The 19869-nt window shown below is 48.8% G+C and overlaps 1 protein-coding gene and 4 non-coding genes across 5 annotated transcripts; 4 read left to right on the forward strand and 1 right to left on the reverse strand.

Annotated features, from left to right (window-relative positions):
* The first annotated feature begins 5445 nt into the window (after positions 1-5445).
* Positions 5446-5551, forward strand: LOC115566564 (U6 spliceosomal RNA). Its single transcript, XR_003981049.1, has one exon. It is a non-coding gene; the product is annotated as a U6 spliceosomal RNA (small nuclear RNA).
* An 819-nt stretch (positions 5552-6370) lies between these two features.
* Positions 6371-6476, forward strand: LOC115566565 (U6 spliceosomal RNA). The gene has a single exon (XR_003981050.1). It is a non-coding gene; the product is annotated as a U6 spliceosomal RNA (small nuclear RNA).
* An 811-nt stretch (positions 6477-7287) lies between these two features.
* On the forward strand, positions 7288-7393 carry LOC115566511 (U6 spliceosomal RNA). The gene has a single exon (XR_003981000.1). It is a non-coding gene; the product is annotated as a U6 spliceosomal RNA (small nuclear RNA).
* Positions 7394-11041: 3648 nt separating this feature from the next.
* Positions 11042-12680, reverse strand: LOC115566031 (uncharacterized). Its single transcript, XM_030391777.1, has 4 exons — positions 12573-12680; positions 12210-12481; positions 11842-12084; positions 11042-11657 (listed from the first exon to the last, which is right to left on the reverse strand). Exons 1-4 carry the CDS (start codon positions 12648-12650, stop codon positions 11042-11044), a joined length of 1209 nt encoding a protein of 402 aa, XP_030247637.1. The 5' UTR covers positions 12651-12680.
* Positions 12681-19705: 7025 nt separating this feature from the next.
* Positions 19706-19812, forward strand: LOC115566571 (U6 spliceosomal RNA). The gene has a single exon (XR_003981056.1). It is a non-coding gene; the product is annotated as a U6 spliceosomal RNA (small nuclear RNA).
* The last annotated feature ends 57 nt before the right edge of the window (positions 19813-19869 follow it).

Below are 19869 nucleotides of genomic sequence, written 5' to 3' on the forward strand. Positions count from 1 at the left end.
TGAATGTTGGTTTTGATAGTAATATGCCATAAATGCAACTCACAAAGTGCCACAGTGCAGAAATACTACACAAAGAAACTGAATAAATAGTACAATGTTAATAATGCTAGTGTTAAAATACAATGTCAATAATACTAATGATAAAATACTACAATGTTAAAATTAATAGTAGATAGTGTAGTACATTAAGTAATATTAAGAAGCAAAGAACCCAGTGTAAGCGCATGGAAAATTATGCAAAATGAATTCATAAGTATTAATGATGCCCACAGATATGAAACATGCACACAGACACGGTAACAACTACTATTGTAATGATTAGAGCAATGACTGTCCACCGTCCCAGCGGTTCAGAGGGAGCTAAAGTGTGAATGAGAAGGCGTTAAAATTCAGGTGATTGATTTAGAGCACATGGGTGAGTGCAGTGGCGCCGCCAGCCGGAATCCTGTACGCACTGTGCGTACTTTTTTTGAAGGTGAAAAAAATAAATAATTAAAAATTAAAGCAATTTGTATTCTGTGTAAATTCTCCCTCTCTCTGCTTAGCGGGAAAGCGGGGACTTGGAATCACTTTTTCATTGCCTGTATCCCTCTCTGCACAGAGATGCATTTATTTATAGGAACAGCAGAGGCTAGTGAGCACCATGCATATGTCTTCTCAGTAGCGTAACATCATGGTGATAGGCCCCGGTGCAAATATGTTTTTTTGTGCCCTTAAACACAGGCGCGGGCTTGGACTCACGCACAGCCACTCGAGAGAACTGCTAATGCAGGGCTGGACTGGCTGTACCGGGATCAATAATGGGCCGATGGACGGCCGTTTTTTATTTTATCTATTTATTTATTTATTCTGCTGCTCCTAGATGTTTCTATGTCGACCCCAAGAGAGGGAGAGATCGGCGAAAAATCAAACTGAGCTTCAGCGTCTGTCCGAGGAGGACAGCAACAGGGCCAGGCTGCCTGCTGGAGGGAGGAAGAAGGCTAGCGAGGATCCTGAGATAAACATGCGGGGATGAGTTATCAGCAAACAGGCACGCCACGAGAGTGTCCCGCAAAATGATCAGGACGATGGAGAAACAAATGTACGCCACCGTGAGTGACAGCAGAGATGAGGAGTTTGCAGCGAGTGCTGGTCGGCTGAATCGTTTCCTCCACCGCAACAACTTCACCTGCAGAAGACAACGATTGCCCAGCAGGATGCCAGAGAATTCACCGAGAAGCTGGAGAAGTTTGTGACATTTTCATCCCGGATTTTTGAGAGGGAGGAATTAAACGCCTGTCCCAAATTGCCGCCTGGTCCCCAAATAAACGCCTGGTCTGTTCAGTGATTGAAACAAATAAACGCCCTGACTATTATTTGGTATTTTACGGTATTAATAACTCTCCAGGCCGGGGAGAGAGACACATCACTGTGCTCAGCTGCAGACACAGCAGAGAGGTGACGAGACGAGACTCATCATGACTGACAGGCATCAAGGCCACTCAGCGTTACCTTACCGACCCGCCCCAGATATTTCATTCACAAAAACAGGGCCTGTGGCAATTCTGGACAGCTATTTTTTTTTTTCTTTCTTTCTTCCTTCATGGGACCTGACGGCGTCTGGGCCCCAGTGCAGCTGCACCGGTTGCACCGCCGATACTTACGCCACTTCTACAAATCCCGACCACGTTTGCAAAGTGTGGATGAAAACAAATGCTGCAGGTCTGCAGTGCACTGTCCAGGGTGCTGAACCGGGACGGATTGGAAGGTTCGGTGGGCTAGATATTTAAATTATGCAAATCAGCGGGTGACACCAAATAACGTCTGCCCAAGCAAGTCAGAGCTGTTCTTTCTCTCACACAATGACCTGGAGAGACGCAGCCGCATCTCAGAGGACGATCGCGCGTGTGTGCGCAGTTGCGCATAGCGTGTGTTGCCCCTTCTCCACTACACAATACAGCTCAGCTCTACTCCACTCAGTTTAGGTGCTTTTCCATCACAGCTGAGTTCTTCATAGTTCCTCATCAGCGGGGGCGACGTCATCGTATCATGGCGGCTTCATATCGTTCTCTTTTTTTTCTCTCCTCTGGTCAGCTCCAAACTCACTCGTCTGCACCGTGATTACGGACCACAGCGTGGTTTTCCACACAGCAGCCATTTAACTCGTGTCAGAATAACCACAGTCGCACAGATCATGTGGGCGCTGCAATCTGTTATTTCACTGATACCGAAAGCATTAGATTTTGTCTTAAAGTATTTTTCCATTTGTTGTATTTGCCGTTTCTGTGCGTACTTTGAAATTGAATCCTGGCGGCGCCACTGGGTGAGTGGACTTAAGCAAAAAACACGAAAAAAAACAGTGACACCTTTGTACATCTTTAAGGTTTGCATCCTGGTTGATGTGGTTTTACGCTTTATTGGGAATAAAAATATATTTAAGACGTAGAAATGTTCCACAAAATAATATTCTTAGTGTTGTCGCTAAACATTCACATCATATTTGCATTTGTGTCAGATGCCACACCTGTATTTAGCTGTGCCTCACATTGCACTGCAGCAGATACCATTTCCTCATCATCAATCTCGGCAGAGTCTGGAGAGGTAATGTTGAAAGTATCAGGCCCACAGTTAACAATACACAGAGACAAATGTCTGTAAGATGTTGCATAATTACCAGAAGGAAAAAGTTGCCAGGGTTTTGAAGGTCGGGGTGAGGTCAGCTGCGGTGCTGGAGCTGGAAAAAAGTGGACAAGTTTGTATAATCTGTTAAAATGGTACAAGCTATACATGTAGGACTGCTGTAGGGGAAATTCAGAATTCACACTCCTACTCACAGAGTTTAGCTGGTGACAATAACTTTTTCACCAGCTGTGAAGGAGACAGATTTTTCCCACGCGCCAGCAGAGATTTCACAGTGGCGGGCTTCCATGCGCCACTTTGGAATCCTGCTGGAGGTGCAGAGGAAGTGGAGGGTGCAGGAGGAGGTACAGCGGAAGTGGAGGCTGAAGATGGGAGGGTGGAGGCTGCAGTGCGTCTCTTCAAGACATATGTCTTGAAAATGGCCATGTTGGTGTTGGGCCGGGCATCAGCAGTCTTCAGGTAATTGATGAGGGCCTGGGCCTTCTGGCTCTGGTCCTCATAAACCTCCTTCATGGAGCGACCCTTAAAATCTCCAAACTCCACCATCAAACAGCCCTGGTCTCCAGTGTCCTTCGCTCTCCTCTGCATCTCCTGCTTACGGCTAAACTTCTCCAGTTCCACCGTCATCTCTCTGATCTGAGAGGTATACTCCTTGAACAGCTGTTTGTTCTCAGACAGGGGGGTTGGCTGCATGGTTTCCTTGGAAATGCTGTGCAGTAAATACACTGCATAACCAAGACTGTTCTCCAGGAGCCATCTGAACCTCTGGCCCTGGAACATGCCAAACTGCAGCTGGCAGTGAGCCAGTACCAGAAGCCTGTTAGCTGGGTCTCCACCATAGCCAGTGACGAATGCAATGGCCTCTGCCAGCACCTCCTCTTTGGGTTTGGCCCTTCCAGACCCGGTGTTGGTGGCGGTCTTTGCCTCCTCCGAGGGCGCCATCAGCAGTCTGGTCGAACTGGCTGACTGGCGTCGAAAAATTGGGTATGCATACATTATCTGAATGAAAAAAGAAAAGACTGTTAGCTCTAGTTATCTGAAAGATACCTGTATATGGGTCAAAGATGAGGCGCAACATTTTAGTGTCCCCACTTGATAAATCACATAAAATGCCAAAGTATGTATATGTCCATATAACATTTTATATATATATATATATATATATATATATATATATATATATATATATATATATATATATATAATGTTGTATGGACATATACATAGCCTACATACATATAGTTTATCGTTCATACGGACAGGAATAAAGTTTATCGTTCATTCATATGGGCGGTAATACAGTTTATTGTCCATATGGGCGTATTGTACAGTCAGTATTGACATATGTTACGTTCCGTTCCGTTTTCTTTCCGCTTATCCGTGAGGGTCGCGGGGATGTTGCCGCTCTTTTCCCCCTAAGAGGTTGCGGGGCTTACTGGGGTCAATAGGCGAAGGCGAGGGTACACCCTGGATGAGTCGCCAGCTCATCGCAGAACCCTTTACTTTAGTATTAATAAATCATTGCTCTTAACTCGCCTGTGCCTACAACCGACTCAGTTAATTGCTGTGATTATGGTGACTACCTGTCCCGTTTTCGGTCGTGTTGTACCGCTAGCTAACGTTATTTCATTTGATTTTACATTTAATGCACATTTTAGCGACACGACACCTTTTTTTTTTTTATTTGATTTTACACTTTATGATAACTATAGCGACATCTTCTTCTATTTATTTACTGTTGAAAACCTTAAAAATGTACGTTCGTTTCATGACAGAGTAATACACTACTTACCAAAGCACAGACGGACTGTCAGAGAGAGAACGATCCCGAAAGCGGCGGGCCTAAATTTAAGCCGGCAGCGGGAGGCACGTGATTGGTCGGATGTAAGCACACAGGACGAATGTGATTGGCTGATGTGGGCTTACTTTGGCTTACTTTGGCGGAGAAGGCAGTATGCAGCAAGCGCAAGGATGACACGCAAATTTGTGAAGCGTTCCTCATTTTGACTTTGAAGTGATACAGGGTTCATGTGGTGTAATTCCTCCCACTCCCACACTGTGAAACTTCGGTTACACGTATACTAAAATTGGAACGGTAATTCGCGGCCCCGCCGGCAGAGGCCGCTGCTGCACCACGTCAGACTCTGTTCATCCACTTTAAACATCTTTAAATGTGGAAAACTGGTATAAAACACATTTTTATCCCGACACTTAGAACTTTACTGGACTCCAGAGTGGATTTCCTGTCCAGACCTTCCGTGTGAGATCACACCGGCTTCACGGAACAGAAAGGCCCGACACCAGGAGGCGAAGCCTGGGCTGTGTTGGTTCACGGTTCAGGTCCTGGTTTCTTCTTTGTTCTTTACAGGAGCTGTGTTTTAAAGCTGAGCCGGGAAGCAGCTGCTGCTCTGAACGAGCCAAAGCACTGACCCCTTGTGGCAGCTGGTCTGTCTCTCTATGGGCCTCCCCTTGACCCTCGTCTCTTTCCGTCTGCCCCGCCCTTCTCTGATTGCCTTCCCTTTCCCCACCCACCCCGCCCGCTGACATGAAGGCTCATTGCGTAAAATTCCCAGCATGCCTTGCAAGCCTTCAGCATTCAGACAAAAGTCATAATTGTTCAGACCTGGGTCAGATTGGGTCCCTCTGACTTGTGCAAGCTGCAGCAGCCCAAGGGCCTGAGCTCTGAAGGCTGTTCTGCTCTCTGCCTATATAAAGCCACTCTGAGGCAGTTTGCTCACATACAGGACTGTCGGAGGGTCGCACCACGACTCCCAGGGGTCCGGGTCCATACCCATATATAAACCAGACACCTCCCGCTCTGATATTGTGTAACTTCGGTTACACGTATACTAAAATTGGAACGATACAGAGAAGATTAGCATGGCCCCTGCGCAAGGATGACACGCAAATTCGTGAAGCGTTCCTCATTTTGACTTCGAAGTGATACAGGGTTCATGTGGTGTAATTCCTCCCACTCCCACACTGTGAAACTTCGGTTACACGTATACTAAAATTGGAACGGTAATTCGCAGCCCCGCCGGCAGAGGCCGCTGCTGCACCACGTCAGACTCTGTTCATCCACTTTAAACATCTTTGAATGTGGAAAACTGGTATAAAACACATTTTTATCCCGACACTTAGAACTTTACTGGACTCCAGAGTAGATTTCCTGTCCAGACCTTCTGTGTGAGATCACACCGGCTTCACGGAACAGAAAGGCCCGACACCAGGAGGCGAAGCCTGGGCTGTGTTGGTTCACGGTTCAGGTCCTGGTTTCTTCTTTGTTCTTTACAGGAGCTGTGTTTTAAAGCTGAGCCGGGAAGCAGCTGCTGCTCTGAACGAGCCCAAGCACTGACCCCTTGTGGCAGCCGGTCTGACTCTCTATGGGCCTCCCCTTGACCCTCGTCTCTTTCCGTCTGCCCCGCCCTTCTCTGATTGCCTTCCCTTCCCCACCCACCCCGCCCGCTGACATGAAGGCTCATTGCGTAAAATTCCCAGCATGCCTTGCAAGCCTTCAGCATTCAGACAAAAGTCATAATTGTTCAGACCTGGGTCAGATTGGGTCCCTCTGACTTGTACAAGCTGCAGCAGCCCCAGGGCCTGAGCTCTGAAGGCTGTTCTGCTCTCTGCCTATATAAAGCCACTCTGAGGCAGTTTGCTCACATACACGACTGTCGGAGGGTCGCACCACGACTCCCAGGGGTCCGGGTCCATACCCATATATAAACCAGACACCTCCCGCTCTGATACTGTGTAACTTCGGTTACACGTATACTAAAATTGGAACGATACAGAGAAGATTAGCATGGCCCCTGCGCAAGGATGACACGCAAATTCGTGAAGCGTTCCTCATTTTGACTTCGAAGTGATACAGGGTTCATGTGGTGTAATTCCTCCCACTCCCACACTGTGCAGCTTCGGTTACACGTATACTAAAATTGGAACGGTAATTCGCGGCCCCGCCGGCAAAGGGCGCTGCTGCACCACGTCAGACTCTGTTCATCCACTTTAAACATCTTTAAATGTGGAAAACTGGTATGAAACACATTTTCATCCCGACACTTAGAACTTTACTGGACTCCAGAGTGGATTTCCTGTCCAGACCTTCCGTGTGAGATCACACCGGCTTCACGGAACAGAAAGGCCCGACACCAGGACGCGAAGCCTGGGCTGTGTTCGTTAGCGGTTCAGGTCCTGGTTTCTTCTTTGTTCTTTACAGGAGCTGTGTGCTAAAGCTGAGCCGGGAAGCAGCTGCTGCTCTGAACAAGCCCAAGCACTGACCCCTTGTGGCAGCTGGTCTGTCTCTCTATGGGCCTCCCCTTGACCCTCGTCTCTTTCCGTCTGCCCCGCCCTTCTCTGATTGCCTTCCCTTCCCCACCCACCCCGCCCGCTGACATGAAGGCTCATTGCGTAAAATTCCCAGCATGCCTTGCAAGCCTTCAGCATTCAGACAAAAGTCATAATTGTTCAGACCTGGGTCAGATTGGGTCCCTCTGACTTGTACAAGCTGCAGCAGCCCCAGGGCCTGAGCTCTGAAGGCTGTTCTGCTCTCTGCCTATATAAAGCCACTCTGAGGCAGTTTGCTCACATACAGGACTGTCGGAGGGTCGCACCACGACTCCCAGGGGTCCGGGTCCCTACCCATATATAAACCAGACACCCCTTACTGTGTAACTTCGGTTACACGTATACTAAAATTGGAACGATACAGAGAAGATTAGCATGGCCCCTGCGCAAAGGGTGGGGCTTGTTCTCCGAGGCGCCCCCGGTGCCGGCAGAGGTGCGCTGCAGCCTCCAGCGAGAACCGGCTGGGGGCGGATCGGAGCTGCGCATATTAAGTAGCCATGTGCTACCTGCAGGCAGTAGCAGCGGCACGTTAACACATCGCGCTCCTAAATACGGACGAAAATGACCTTTTCTCCTCCTGTTGTACAGATCAAGGGCAGGTACAGATCTATCAATGTATCAGATCAATGACAGGTACAGATTTAGATCGAGACTGAAGAACAGCATCTTCCCACAGGCAGTTAAATGCCCCCCCCCCCACTCTCCAAACAACCCCCACCCCAGTGTGGAAGTGCTATAATCCCCCCCCCCCCACACACCTCATTTAAATACCCCCCTACTGAACCTTTTTGTTTTCTATTTATCTGGTTGTACATATTGTATTATTTATATATATGTTAGGATTTTTATCTTGTTTATAGTGATATTTATTTGTCAAAACAAAGAGCTGCTAATTGTGTTTCCTTGTTTCTGAAACAATGACAATAAACATCTATTCTGAGTACATACAAGTAATAATTCACTGACAAAGTACAGTTGGTAAGAATAAAAACTTTTATTATTAAAAGTGCAACACACACACAATCACACAGCAATAAATAAAAACTAAAAAACACAGCACACAGAATAATTTAAAGACACCACACGTCACACAGTGACCACACAAATAAGCCTATATGTGCTCTCGGCGTCAGGACGGGGCACTTTATGTGGGGGTCAGTTTATTTCAGGGGCAGCTTGGAGCGTTTTTTTCCCCCCTTTGCGCTCTCCTTTCTCAGGCGGGGGGCAGCTTGGAGCTTTTTTTTTCAGTTTCTGCGCTCTCTTCTCCCTGGCGCGGGCATTACGCACATCACGCGCCTTAGCCTGTTTTTCTGTTATGCCCCCCCTCTTCTCCGCCAGCCACTGCTCCGGGGAGCGACCTTGTGGGTCACTCTTTGAGCAGAATGTCTCCCTCTGCAGTGCAGTGTGGCCCATCGCCCTCGTCAGTCTCTCACCGCACTTTGAGCAGAGCCTGGGGAGCTTCCCCCTCTGCGCTCTCTTCTCTCTCGAACGGGCATTGCGCACCTCACGCTCCTTGGCCTTCCTCTGCTCCTCTGTCACGCCGCCCCTCTTCTCCACCAACCACTGCTCCGGGGAGCGACCTTGTGGGTCACTCTTTGAGCAGAATGTCTCCTTGGCGGCCCGCAGCACTGTGTGGCCCGTTGCCCTCGTGGTCCTCTCGCCACACTTGGGACAGATGCGCTCTTTCCTTGATGGCAATGTCCCGAACCTGGCCTCCCAGAACCTCTTGTTGAGGCGCCAGGCGGTCGTCCGGGCCACCCCTCTGCCCAACAGCCACTCCTCCAGGGTCTTGCCTCCCTCCAGGAATGACCCCTCCCTTGACTCGCAATACACCAGTCCCTTGTAGTGCATGTGGGTATTGTCCATTGGTTTCCCACAGTGAGGGCAGGGAAAGCAAAGTTTTGTTTCGGCTGCCCCGGAGGTGGAAGGTCTGGAAGCAGCCGCCTGAAAACTGCTCAGCCTGGGAGGAGACCAGGTGCTGCACTGTGGCTCCTGCTGCAGGGCCCCTGGCTCTGGTTCTGGCTCTGGCTCTCCTGGCTGGTCTGCGTCATCATCGGTGACTGCAATTGATAAGACAGAAAGCAATTATTCCTACTGTACACAGAATGTCTTTGAAAATGCTGCAGCCACAAAAACAACGAGCTGCTGAGATATGAAACATGACAATCACCCACCTTTCTCCTGCTTGACCTCCTGCAGCAGCTCGGTCACTGGAACCTCTTTAGGCTCCTCTTTGGGCTCGCATCTACTGGAAAAAAACAAAGTTAGTGATGTGACAGAATCCCTTGTCTTCTTGTTCAGTTACATTTCAGCATTTTTCATCTCAAAAGGATTTCTTTTGTTGAAAACTGACCCAAGAGCCACTGTGGCTGTGAGCTCTTTTCAAAATGAGTGCCATTGAAGAGTTGTTTACCTTCTATCCTTGGTGGAGGACATCTCTGCAGGTTGAAAGTGAAGATGATCCCAAGCCACCTCTGATATTTGTAGTCCACAGAAGAGGCATGTCCTGCCGCTGAGCCCATCCCCTAGTCTCATCAGTCCCACCCGCCCATCATCAGGGGAGGCTGATCCAAAGAGGCGGAAGAGATTGTGCCACCTCTAATTTTTAGAGAAAAGAGGAATAAAATAGCAATTGTTTAAGATAAAAAATTACCAAATCTCTGTATCATTCAGAAAAATACAAGGTCTGGCTACTGGTGTGTCAGTTTTCTTTCCCCCTGTCCTCCTCAATTGTATTACAATTCCCCACAATTATTATACTGTAATTTGAAGTTTTTTTGAAATATAGCAGGCAGCGAAATTGTATGTCAGAGCCACAAGAAGGTCATCAACACAGAAGTAAAGGCTGGATATCATGTTTCCACACAAACACACATGGCTCTAAATGGGAAATGAATACTTGTTCCTGTGGACACTCAGTAGACAACATGTATCCCTTCCCAAACACATCAGAGACTCTACAGACCTCACAACCTTCCAGACACTCACCAAAATGTTATAAGTTATACATAAAACTGCTTTTTATGTATAACTTATAACTCCTTTTTTGTGTTTCTAGTGTGTTTTTATTATTCTGCCTTTTAACCTGTAAAGATTCAAGATTCAAGACTGAAAGATTCAAAGTGTTTATTGTGATGTGCACAGTAAAGAAACATGCACACAATGTCAAAAGGAAATATATACAAGTGCAATACAAAATGTACAAAGTAAAGCAAAGTGTCAGTGTCTTTGTGTGCCCTGAGAAGTGCTTTATAAAATAAACATTATCATTATTATTATTATTATTATGTGAGCTGCAGAAATAAACGCAGCACAACTTATGTAAAAAAGAAAGAGCTCACTTACAAGTGTAACAAGTGTCAAGTGTGTGCATGAAATGAAGAGTTACAGCACAAGTGTGTCATTGCAGGAATCACAACAGGCATGTTTGGTAATGACTGTGGCCTGCTGGGTCTGTTTCCTCAGTGTCCTAAGGAGCTGAGTAAACACATCCGTGGCAGACAAAACAAAGTGTCGGACACATCAGCACATGAATAGGAATAACCAGCGTTTCGACACCGAGGCCCATTAAGGTCCATCAGCATATGAGTAGAACTGAACAGACCCTGCTGTGAGGCACAGACGTCAAAGCAGGCATACACGTGCAAATGACCAGTTGTCTCACACACTACCTGCGTCAGGTACATTGAGGTGGTTTAGCATATGAGTAGAAGTTAACCAGCCCTGGAAATAGGCGGATTACAGACAAGCATAGTTGTGTCAATGATGTTGTCTCCTACTTTAAGTTTAAAGGCCCTGTGAGGCTGGCAAACTTGTTTCAGGTGAACTCTTTCATTACCGGCATAAAAGTAACAATACAAGAAGATCCTTTTCTTTTTTGCCGATCATTTTGATGCCCCTGATCGTAATCAGAGAAATCCTCATGAATTGTTTTGATTTTGACAGTTGTAATTGAACATGGCAGGAAAACTATATAAATATATACAAAATATATACAAAATATATACAAATATATACAAAATATATACAAAAAACAGGAGGCCAGGAGGTGAACAACAGTCTGACAGGTGTCAGTTCACCGCTCCTCCTCCTCTCGCCTCTGCTCCTCCAGCCACTGCTCCACAGTTTTGCCGCCTGCTGCTGCCTGGCAGAAGTGAAACATTGTTTTTCTCTTCTTGCTATGGAAGCGGCTGTGTCCAAAATGTTTGGTCTTAGGCTGCTTGCAGAGGCTGCAGATGCAGGAGAAGGGGGCTTTCGTTTTGAAGTCCTCACCCTTTCTCTCTGCTTCCTGCCTCTGCTCTTGCAGCCTTCGCCGCTTCCATGCAGTTGTCTTTGGCACAGCAGCAACAGTGGCAGCAACAGCAGCGACAATGGCAGCTACATTGTCACCTGAGGCCGCGGTGACAGTAGCGGTGGTGGTGGTGGTGGCGGCGACAGATTCACCCGGACGAGCCATGGTGTCTGGGGCTTGTGAGGGGCCCGGCTGGAAAGACGCACCGGGGAGGTGCTTTGGCCTCTCCATGGCAGGGAGTGTGGACCCTGGTGCCCCGAGGAGAGCAGTCATCTGGGGGAGTGACTGTGGCCTCTCCCTGACGGGCAGCATGGGCTCTGGCGCCACCAAGGGGAAGCTGGCATCTGGCACAGCGGCATGGAGGACGAGACCCTCCAGCTTCGCCTTCCTCCAGTTGAACCTACAGGCAGGGGTCAAACAGGTTTGCTGTTATTAAAGCGTGTCACGTCAGCACATTTTTCATAGAACTCAAGCCGTCTTTGGGCAAACGCGTTCCCTCTGGAAGCCTTATGACAGCGTGGCATCTACAATGCGACTATAATATCGGATTGGATTAGCATATCACCCAGACGACAGCTACTCACCACTGCGTGAGCGTCCGCTGGTTGAGCTCAAAGAGCTGCAGCTTCGTCCGGAGGGTGGGATGGTTCAGCACGCTGTCCCTGATGGTGATGTAGCTCCCCAGAACCAGGGACCAGCGGCTCCTCCGTGCACCAGCAAGGCTCTGGTTTTGGGGGTGGACCCTGCAGAGAACGACGCAGATCGCCTCCACCAGTCTGCTGGCATCAGGCCTCTGCGCTGGGCCACTTCCCTGACTGAGGTAACAGCTGCGGAAACAAATGTAACACGGGAAGCAGAGTCAGTTGAGTCCCTTAACTCAGAGTGATTTCGTTACAGGAAAGCGTTGACGCATTTGAGCAATTTCGCATCAGCTCGGCTGTGTGTCACTTACCGCTTCATGCTCTCCAAGCCCGCCATCACATCAGTGGGGTTGTGGGTGCCAGACTTGGGCTTTTTAAATCTCCCGTGAGAGAGATGGTCCCTGTACCGCTGTGGATACTGCACAGGGCCCCTGTCTCTCTCTGGGAGCTTATCCCACAAGCCCAGGATCTCCACCTCCTTTGCCTGGGTGACGTACCCCACCAGCCGCAGGCTGACAAGAGACTGGGCCAGGTTGACGACGTGCTGGTAACCTGGCGAGCCGTCGGGGCCCAACACGGTCTCCTACAGAAGGCAGATGAAAAATGTCAGTCGTCATGTTGCTTTGACACTGGCTGCCACAGAGCTGATGAAGAAAGGTAAGACAATCATTTACCTGCTCAGCCTCTGGAGGGGTGTCCTCCTTATTGGACGCGGCGGACTCTGGTGCGGTGGGGCCTTCCAGGGAATCCATTTCATACAGATACTCCTGAAAGTGCCCCTCGTCCTCCTCGTCCTCCTCACCCTCTGCCTCACCCTCTGCCTCCTCCTCCTCCTCCTCCTCCTCCTGCAGGACCTCGGGGTCGTCCTGCATGTCCTCCAGGACTCGTCCAGTCTGGGTGAAAAGGTATTCCACCCCGATAGACTCCCCTGTGTGGCGGCACAGAGCACAAAACGCATGAGATACATTGATAATATAATAACCAACTAGAGAGGCAAGTTCTGAAGAACTTGCGGTTGTGAATGCTCCCTGTTGACCAGCTGAAGCTAAATACAGATTGCTGGCCATGAAAACTTTGAAATATGTCCACAATATCTAAAAGCTTTGTTAAAAACCTGAGGCCAAACTGAACGGGGTGGCTTTAATTTATTTGAAGTCTTGTCTGAAGAGAATGAAGCTTTTTAATAGTTGGCGGAGAATGAAGCATTAGAAGCAGAATATAAGTTTTAAGCCAAACTGTAATGCTGCAAACTGCAAACTTACTTTTCATAAAAGTAATGTGAATTTTAATTTGTAATAGTTTTTATATGAATTACACAAAAGACAAAGAAAATATTATAAGTTATGCCTATTCCGGCCATAAGCGGTCATATTGACCGCACATCATTTCGCGGGTTTCATTGTTACATTTTTCTCGGGGTTTGCTGCTTTCATTGTCTCTCTTGTCTCTTACTGTGTTAGCGGTCTCCAGCTGTGTGTGATGATATGAATATTAATACATTTATAATTAAACTTGTTAAAATGTACATTTTGGCATTATTTCGATTTGAAAAATATATAATGACACAATGAATGCATTCATCACTAAATTGGGTATTTACATAAGAGATTACAGAGTTTAAAATCTAGTGGTCAAAATGACCACTTATGGCCGTTCTAGTAGTGTTGGAATTCAAGCCGTTCTACTGTCATGTATGTGTGGTCATGTGTGCATTCTTACATGTGCATATTTGACTGCACTGGTGTGTGTGTGTGTGTGTGTGTGTGTGTGTGTGTGTGTGCGCGTGTGTGTTACCTGTGTACTCCCTGGGCTGGGTGTAGCTGTCAAACAGCCGGATCCCGTACAGCGCCTCGGACAGCTGGTTGACAGCATCCATGTCGCGGCTGCTGTAGCTCCGCTGCTGCTGCTGCCCGCCCCCTCCTGCCACTATGGCACGCCCGCGGTCCTCGTTCCACCTCGTCAGCCCTTCCAGCAGGTAGAGCTGGAAGTTCATGGCACTAGCACTGGTGCCTGGAAAGAGGACGTTCAGGTTAAGCGGGAGCCGGCAAACACTGGTCAGACACTTACATTTGTTTTTCGGGTTTCGGACACTTACCTGGAATGAACCTGTTTAGATGGAGGTGGAACGACTCCAGGGAGGTTGTGCCGCGGGCGCAGCGGAGTACGGGCACGCTGACTCCTCCCACTGTCACCTGGCCCGTCCTGGTGTACAGCTGCACGCCTGCGGGGTCCTGGATGCACTGCAAGTGCTGGCGCTGCACACTCCAGATTCCCTCCATCCTGTGCCGGTCCAGCAGAGGGATGCCCATGGTGTCCGTGGCTGGCCCAAAGTGCTGCAGGACCTCCTCTATGAGGCGCTCGGTCTGGGCGACCCCACGTGTGCAGCGGCGGCAGTGCAGAGCCATCTCCCTCAGCGAGACGCTGCTCCAGGCGGCGGGCCCCACAGCATCCTTTGCTCTCTTCAGCAGTGCCACGTCCTCCGGGTCCCAGGCGAAGATGGCGGCCGAAAGGCGCCGCATAAAGCTGCCGTAGAGGGGGTGGCTGTCGGTGGTCACCATTGCAGCCAGCCTCCGCATAAAGTGCCACACATCCAGCCTGACCAGGACCTGCGTCCACTCAGGAAAGAGTGCGGCAGACGCGGGCGTGCCTCCCGTCGTGCAGCAGCAGTCTCGGTCCACATACAGGACCGTGGGCGGCTCCTGCCCGGCCTGCCGGTAACGCCTGACCAGCCCGCTGGCCATCACCTTCAGCCCGTGGCCCTCTGCGGCAGTGACCACCGAGATGAGCACCTGCCCGTACTCATTCCCCACGCTGGTCACCCACTGGGCCGTCCCCGCCGCGTGGCCGGCGAGCTTCCTGGTGATCTACAGAACGAAAGTACATAAACTGTAAGTACTGCAACCGGTTAGAACTGTGCGTGTCAGACCACTTAACAGCTGTGTAAACAGTAATTACATGGTACATACAATACATGTCGCACAAAATGATGTGGAGATGATCTGAACTATTTACCTTTTTAGTGGAGTCCATCTTTAGGATGGAGCCGTAGACCGACGTCAGCTTCGCCCTCATCTCCCCCAAGCGGGAGAAGCTGTCGGTGGCGTAGGCCCGGAGGATCCACTGCCGGCTGGGCACGGCGGCCATCTGTGGGAGGGCTGGAGGAGGCGGCGCGCTCACTCCTGGCACTACAAAGTGCTTGTAAGTGCCCATGAAGCGCAGGCAGCAATCGATCCAGGCTGTCGTGTGCTGCTCCACCAGGTAGGAGCGCAGGCGGGCGGCACTGTTGCCCAGCGTCCTTCCCCTCATCTGTGCCAGCACCTTCTTGTCGCAAGACAACCTACAGAACAGATGGGATAACATTTATGTAATACAATATAATATATACATATATTATAAAATCCCTTGTGTAATTCATTTGCTTCTTTCAGTGTGAGCAACGTGTATAGTTTGTGATTTACTTGTAGGTGAGCACAGCAGGAAACAGCGTCCTGTACCGATCCTCCAGCTGTGACAGAATGCTGCCCCCCCATGAGGCCAGCTTCCGCTTGCACCGGCGGCACTCCAGGTACTCCGTGCCCATGAAGTACCAGCCGTCCATGTCCAGCACCTTACGGACGGTTTTGTACAGGCCGCACCCTGTCATCCCGTGGGTACATGTTGGGCACTTGATGTGGCACTGCCACATCTTGTGCGGTACCCACAGGAAGAAAGGCCGCTGAAAAAACACGTCTGGTGAGGCAGGAGGCTGGTAATACAGCCTTCTGGGTCCAGGAGGGAGGTACCATGTCTGCAGCTCGTTCTTCAGCACAATTCGACCGGTCTGGTCGAGGCTGAAGAGCGCCTGGCTCACCCAGCCTTGCTGCGCGAGAGGCAGTGAGGCCTTCCAGCCGCCTGGAAGCAGAACCTGAAATACACACATAAACAAAGACACAGAGATTAATATAATAATAACAATGAACTTGATTTATATAGAACTTTTTCAAAACACAGTTTACAAAGTGCTTTAACAAAACAAAGCAGAGTATAAAACTGAAAGGACAAATGAAATGTCATTTATAGCTAAATAATTAGAAACCAATAATTGAAGAAGAGACAGGACATTATAAATCCTTTTTGACAATAACTGGAACATTTAATATTTTAACAGATTACTAACTTCAGCTGATCGCAGCCCACTTACAGGTCTCTGTCCTGTGGCTGGTGCTGGAGCTGGAGCTGGTGCTGGAGCTGGTGCTGGTGCAAGTGCTGGAGCTGGAGCTGGAGCTGGTGCAAGTGCTGGAGCTGGAGCTGGTGCTGGAGCTGGTGCTAGTGCTGGAGCTGGAGCTGGTGCTGATGCTAGAGCTGGAGCTGGAGTTGGTGCTGGAGCTGGAACTAAGATACAAAAAAGACATGTGACAGTCAGACTAATAAAAATGTTTTCACCTGGCATTGTGCATTACTCATTTATTACAATACATTCAAAGTTGTTGTGAAGGTTATTGTGATGTCATTACCTGAACAGAGGGACTTCTCAACTTGCACAGCAGCTGCCACCATCTCCAGGTCATCATCCTCTGAGGAGGAAACTGAACACACACACAAGTGCGCACACAGAAAACATTACAAATAATTCCAAATAAACTCTGACTATATCAAAACATCTGCACACAAAGCAGTGTTTGTAAGCTGATACGTACTGTGGATGACTTTCTGCCATTTTGCAGAAGGTGCAGTAGAGGAGGAGGTGGTGGCTGTGGAGGAGGAGGAAGGTGGACCTGAAGAAGATGAGGCTGCTCTCTTGTGGTCCCTCCTCAGCACAAACTTCTTCAGGTGGTCCATCTTCGAGCCCACAGACTGCACCCGGGCCTTCCGCAGCCACATCCTGTAACTGTGGATGGATGAGGGTCAGTTAGAGTAAATGTGGAAACAGCAGGAACACCAGTGTTTAGTTCAGACTCAGTCTCTGACTCACCTCTGCACGACAGGGTCAGCCGACTCATAAAACTCCCGATACGTGAGCCCGGCGTGCTCCCCAAAACCCACCAGCCTGTCATCCTGGTCACCAAAAGAGGAGGCGGAGAGGGAGCCGTTAGCCATCCTCCTCTGCTGGATCACAGACATGACTCTGGGGAACAGCCTGACGTACCGGGAGAGGGAGTCCTTGTTCAGCATGGCGGGTGATGTGGTGGTGTCACCCGACTCACGCTCGTCCTGGTGCCCAGCCATGACCATGGAGGTGTACCCCATGTCATTGCTCAGCAACCAGTGGAAAGTCTGCCCCCTGTACTTTCCAAACTGGATGCTGTGCTGACTGAGCACCAGCTTGGTGTCCCCTGTGTCCCCCTCTGCAGCCTGGACCAAGGCGGTAGCCTGGCTCAGCACCGCGGCTGCCCCCTTGGGCCGGTAGGACAGGATGCCCTGCTGCTGGCGGATGAAGGCTTCTGCCTCAGGAGAAGCTTTCAGCGTCAACTCATCCGTACCGACCCGCAGCTGGAAATTTGGAATGTAGTCCATCTGTACACCAAAAACAGCCAGCAGTTAGACCCAAGAAGCCCAGTGACACCACAGAACTGTCTGCATGAATACTAATGTACATTGTGATTATTAGAACGATTTGAAATGTGAAAATGCACCTTTATTAACTGTAAAAGACTAAAAATAGCCTCAGCATTAAATAGAAAGCAGACTGTAACACTAGTTACATGTTAGTACTCATTTTAGATGTGATCACTCTTGAAATTTGAAAATGCACCTTGATTTACTGTGAATATGACCAAAAATAGCCTCAACATTAATTAGAAAGCCGGCTGTGACACTGATTACATGTTAATACACATTTTGAATCTGTAGCCTTGCGAAAAATGCACCATGACTTGAATTAATGAAATCAATTACAAAATACACCCAAAAGAAAACGTCTCATACAACATCATGTTCAACAGCTCGGTCGTTACTAGCTACAGTATACTATTACCATTTAAATTTGAAAAATGCGCCGTCAGTTAAGTTACTGTCCTTTGACATTTTTATCAACAGCTCGGCCGTTAGCTAACGGTACAGTACACCATTTAAATTTGAAAAATGCGCCGTCAGTTACGTTACTGTCCTTTGACATTTTTATCAACGGCTCGGCCGTTAACGTTAGCTAACGGTACAGTACACCATTTAAATTTGAAAAATGCGCCGTCAGTTACGTTACTGTCCTTTGACATTTTTATCAACAGCTCGGCCGTTAACGTTAGCTACCGGTACAGTACACCATTTAAATTTTTAAAATGCGCCGTCAGTTACGTTACTGTCCTTTGACATTTTTATCAACGGCTCGGCCGTTAACGTTAGCTAACGGTACAGTACACCATTTAAATTTTTAAAATGCGCCGTCAGTTACGTTACTGTCCTTCGACATTTTTATCAACAGGCTCGGCCGTTAACGTTAGCTAACGGTACAGTACACCATTTAAATTTGAAAAATACGCCGTCAGTTAAGTTACTGTCCTTGGACATTATTATCAACTGCTCGGTCGTTAGCTAACGGTACAGTACACCATTTACATTTGAGAAATGCGCCACCAGTTACTGAAAAAAAGTACTCAAACTTTAATATAAAGCCTCTTATACAACATCATGTTTGACAGCTCGTCGCTAACAACAGTACGTACAAACAGTCACTCAGAAACAAACTTTAGCCATCTTACCGTTGTTGTAATCTTCTTATTTGCTGTCTATCGATCTCTCGAAACTCTCCGGCGGCAGTGATCGCGTCTGATATAGCGGTCACGACCAAACCAATCACAGCAGGCAGAGCCCGGCCAATCAGAGTAGGAATCTTTAGCAAGAACCGTCCAATGGCTGAAGGAAGCTAGGGAGAATCCGCCAATCATGGCGTAAGGGCGGGCTCAAGCTGGGTGAACCTAGGAAGAACTCAGGGAGAACAGAGGGAGACCCGAAGATACGCCCCCCGGCAGCGCAAGGATGACACGCAAATTCGTGAAAGCGTTCCTCATTTTGACTTCGAAGTGATACAGGGTTCATGTGGTGTAATTCCTCCCACTCCCACACTGTGAAGCTTCGGTTACACGTATACTAAAATTGGAACGGTAATTCGCGGCCCCGCCGGCAAAGGGCGCTGCTGCACCACGTCAGACTCTGTTCATCCACTTTAAACATCTTTAAATGTGGAAAACTGGTATGAAACACATTTTCATCCCGACACTTAGAACTTTACTGGACTCCAGAGTGGATTTCCTGTCCAGACCTTCCGTGTGAGATCACACCGGCTTCACGGAACAGAAAGGCCCGACACCAGGACGCGAAGCCTGGGCTGTGTTCGTTCGCGGTTCAGGTCCTGGTTTCTTCTTTGTTCTTTACAGGAGCTGTGTTTTAAAGCTGAGCCGGGAAGCAGCTGCTGCTCTGAACGAGCCCAAGCACTGACCCCTTGTGGCAGCTGGTCTGTCTCTCTATGGGCCTCCCCTTGACCCTCGTCTCTTTCCGTCTGCCCCGCCCTTCTCTGATTGCCTTCCCTTCCCCGCCCACCCCGCCCGCTGACATGAAGGCTCATTGCGTAAAATTCCCAGCATGCCTTGCAAGCCTTCAGCATTCAGACAAAAGTCATAATTGTTCAGACCTGGGTCAGATTGGGTCCCTCTGACTTGTACAAGCTGCAGCAGCCCAAGGGCCTGAGCTCTGAAGGCTGTTCTGCTCTCTGCCTATATAAAGCCACTCTGAGGCAGTTTGCTCACATACAGGACTGTCGGAGGGTCGCACCACGACTCCCAGGGGTCCGGGTCCATACCCATATATAAACCAGACACCTCCCTGCTCTGATATTGTGTAACTTCGGTTACACGTATACTAAAATTGGAACGATACAGAGAAGATTAGCATGGCCCCTGCGCAAGGATGACACGCAAATTACGTGAAGCGTTCCTCATTTTGACTTCGAAGTGATACAGGGTTCATGTGGTGTAATTCCTCCCACTCCCACACTGTGAA

This window comes from Sparus aurata, chromosome 16 (genome assembly GCF_900880675.1).
Source record: "Sparus aurata chromosome 16, fSpaAur1.1, whole genome shotgun sequence".
Classification (NCBI taxonomy): Eukaryota; Metazoa; Chordata; class Actinopteri; order Spariformes; family Sparidae; genus Sparus; species Sparus aurata.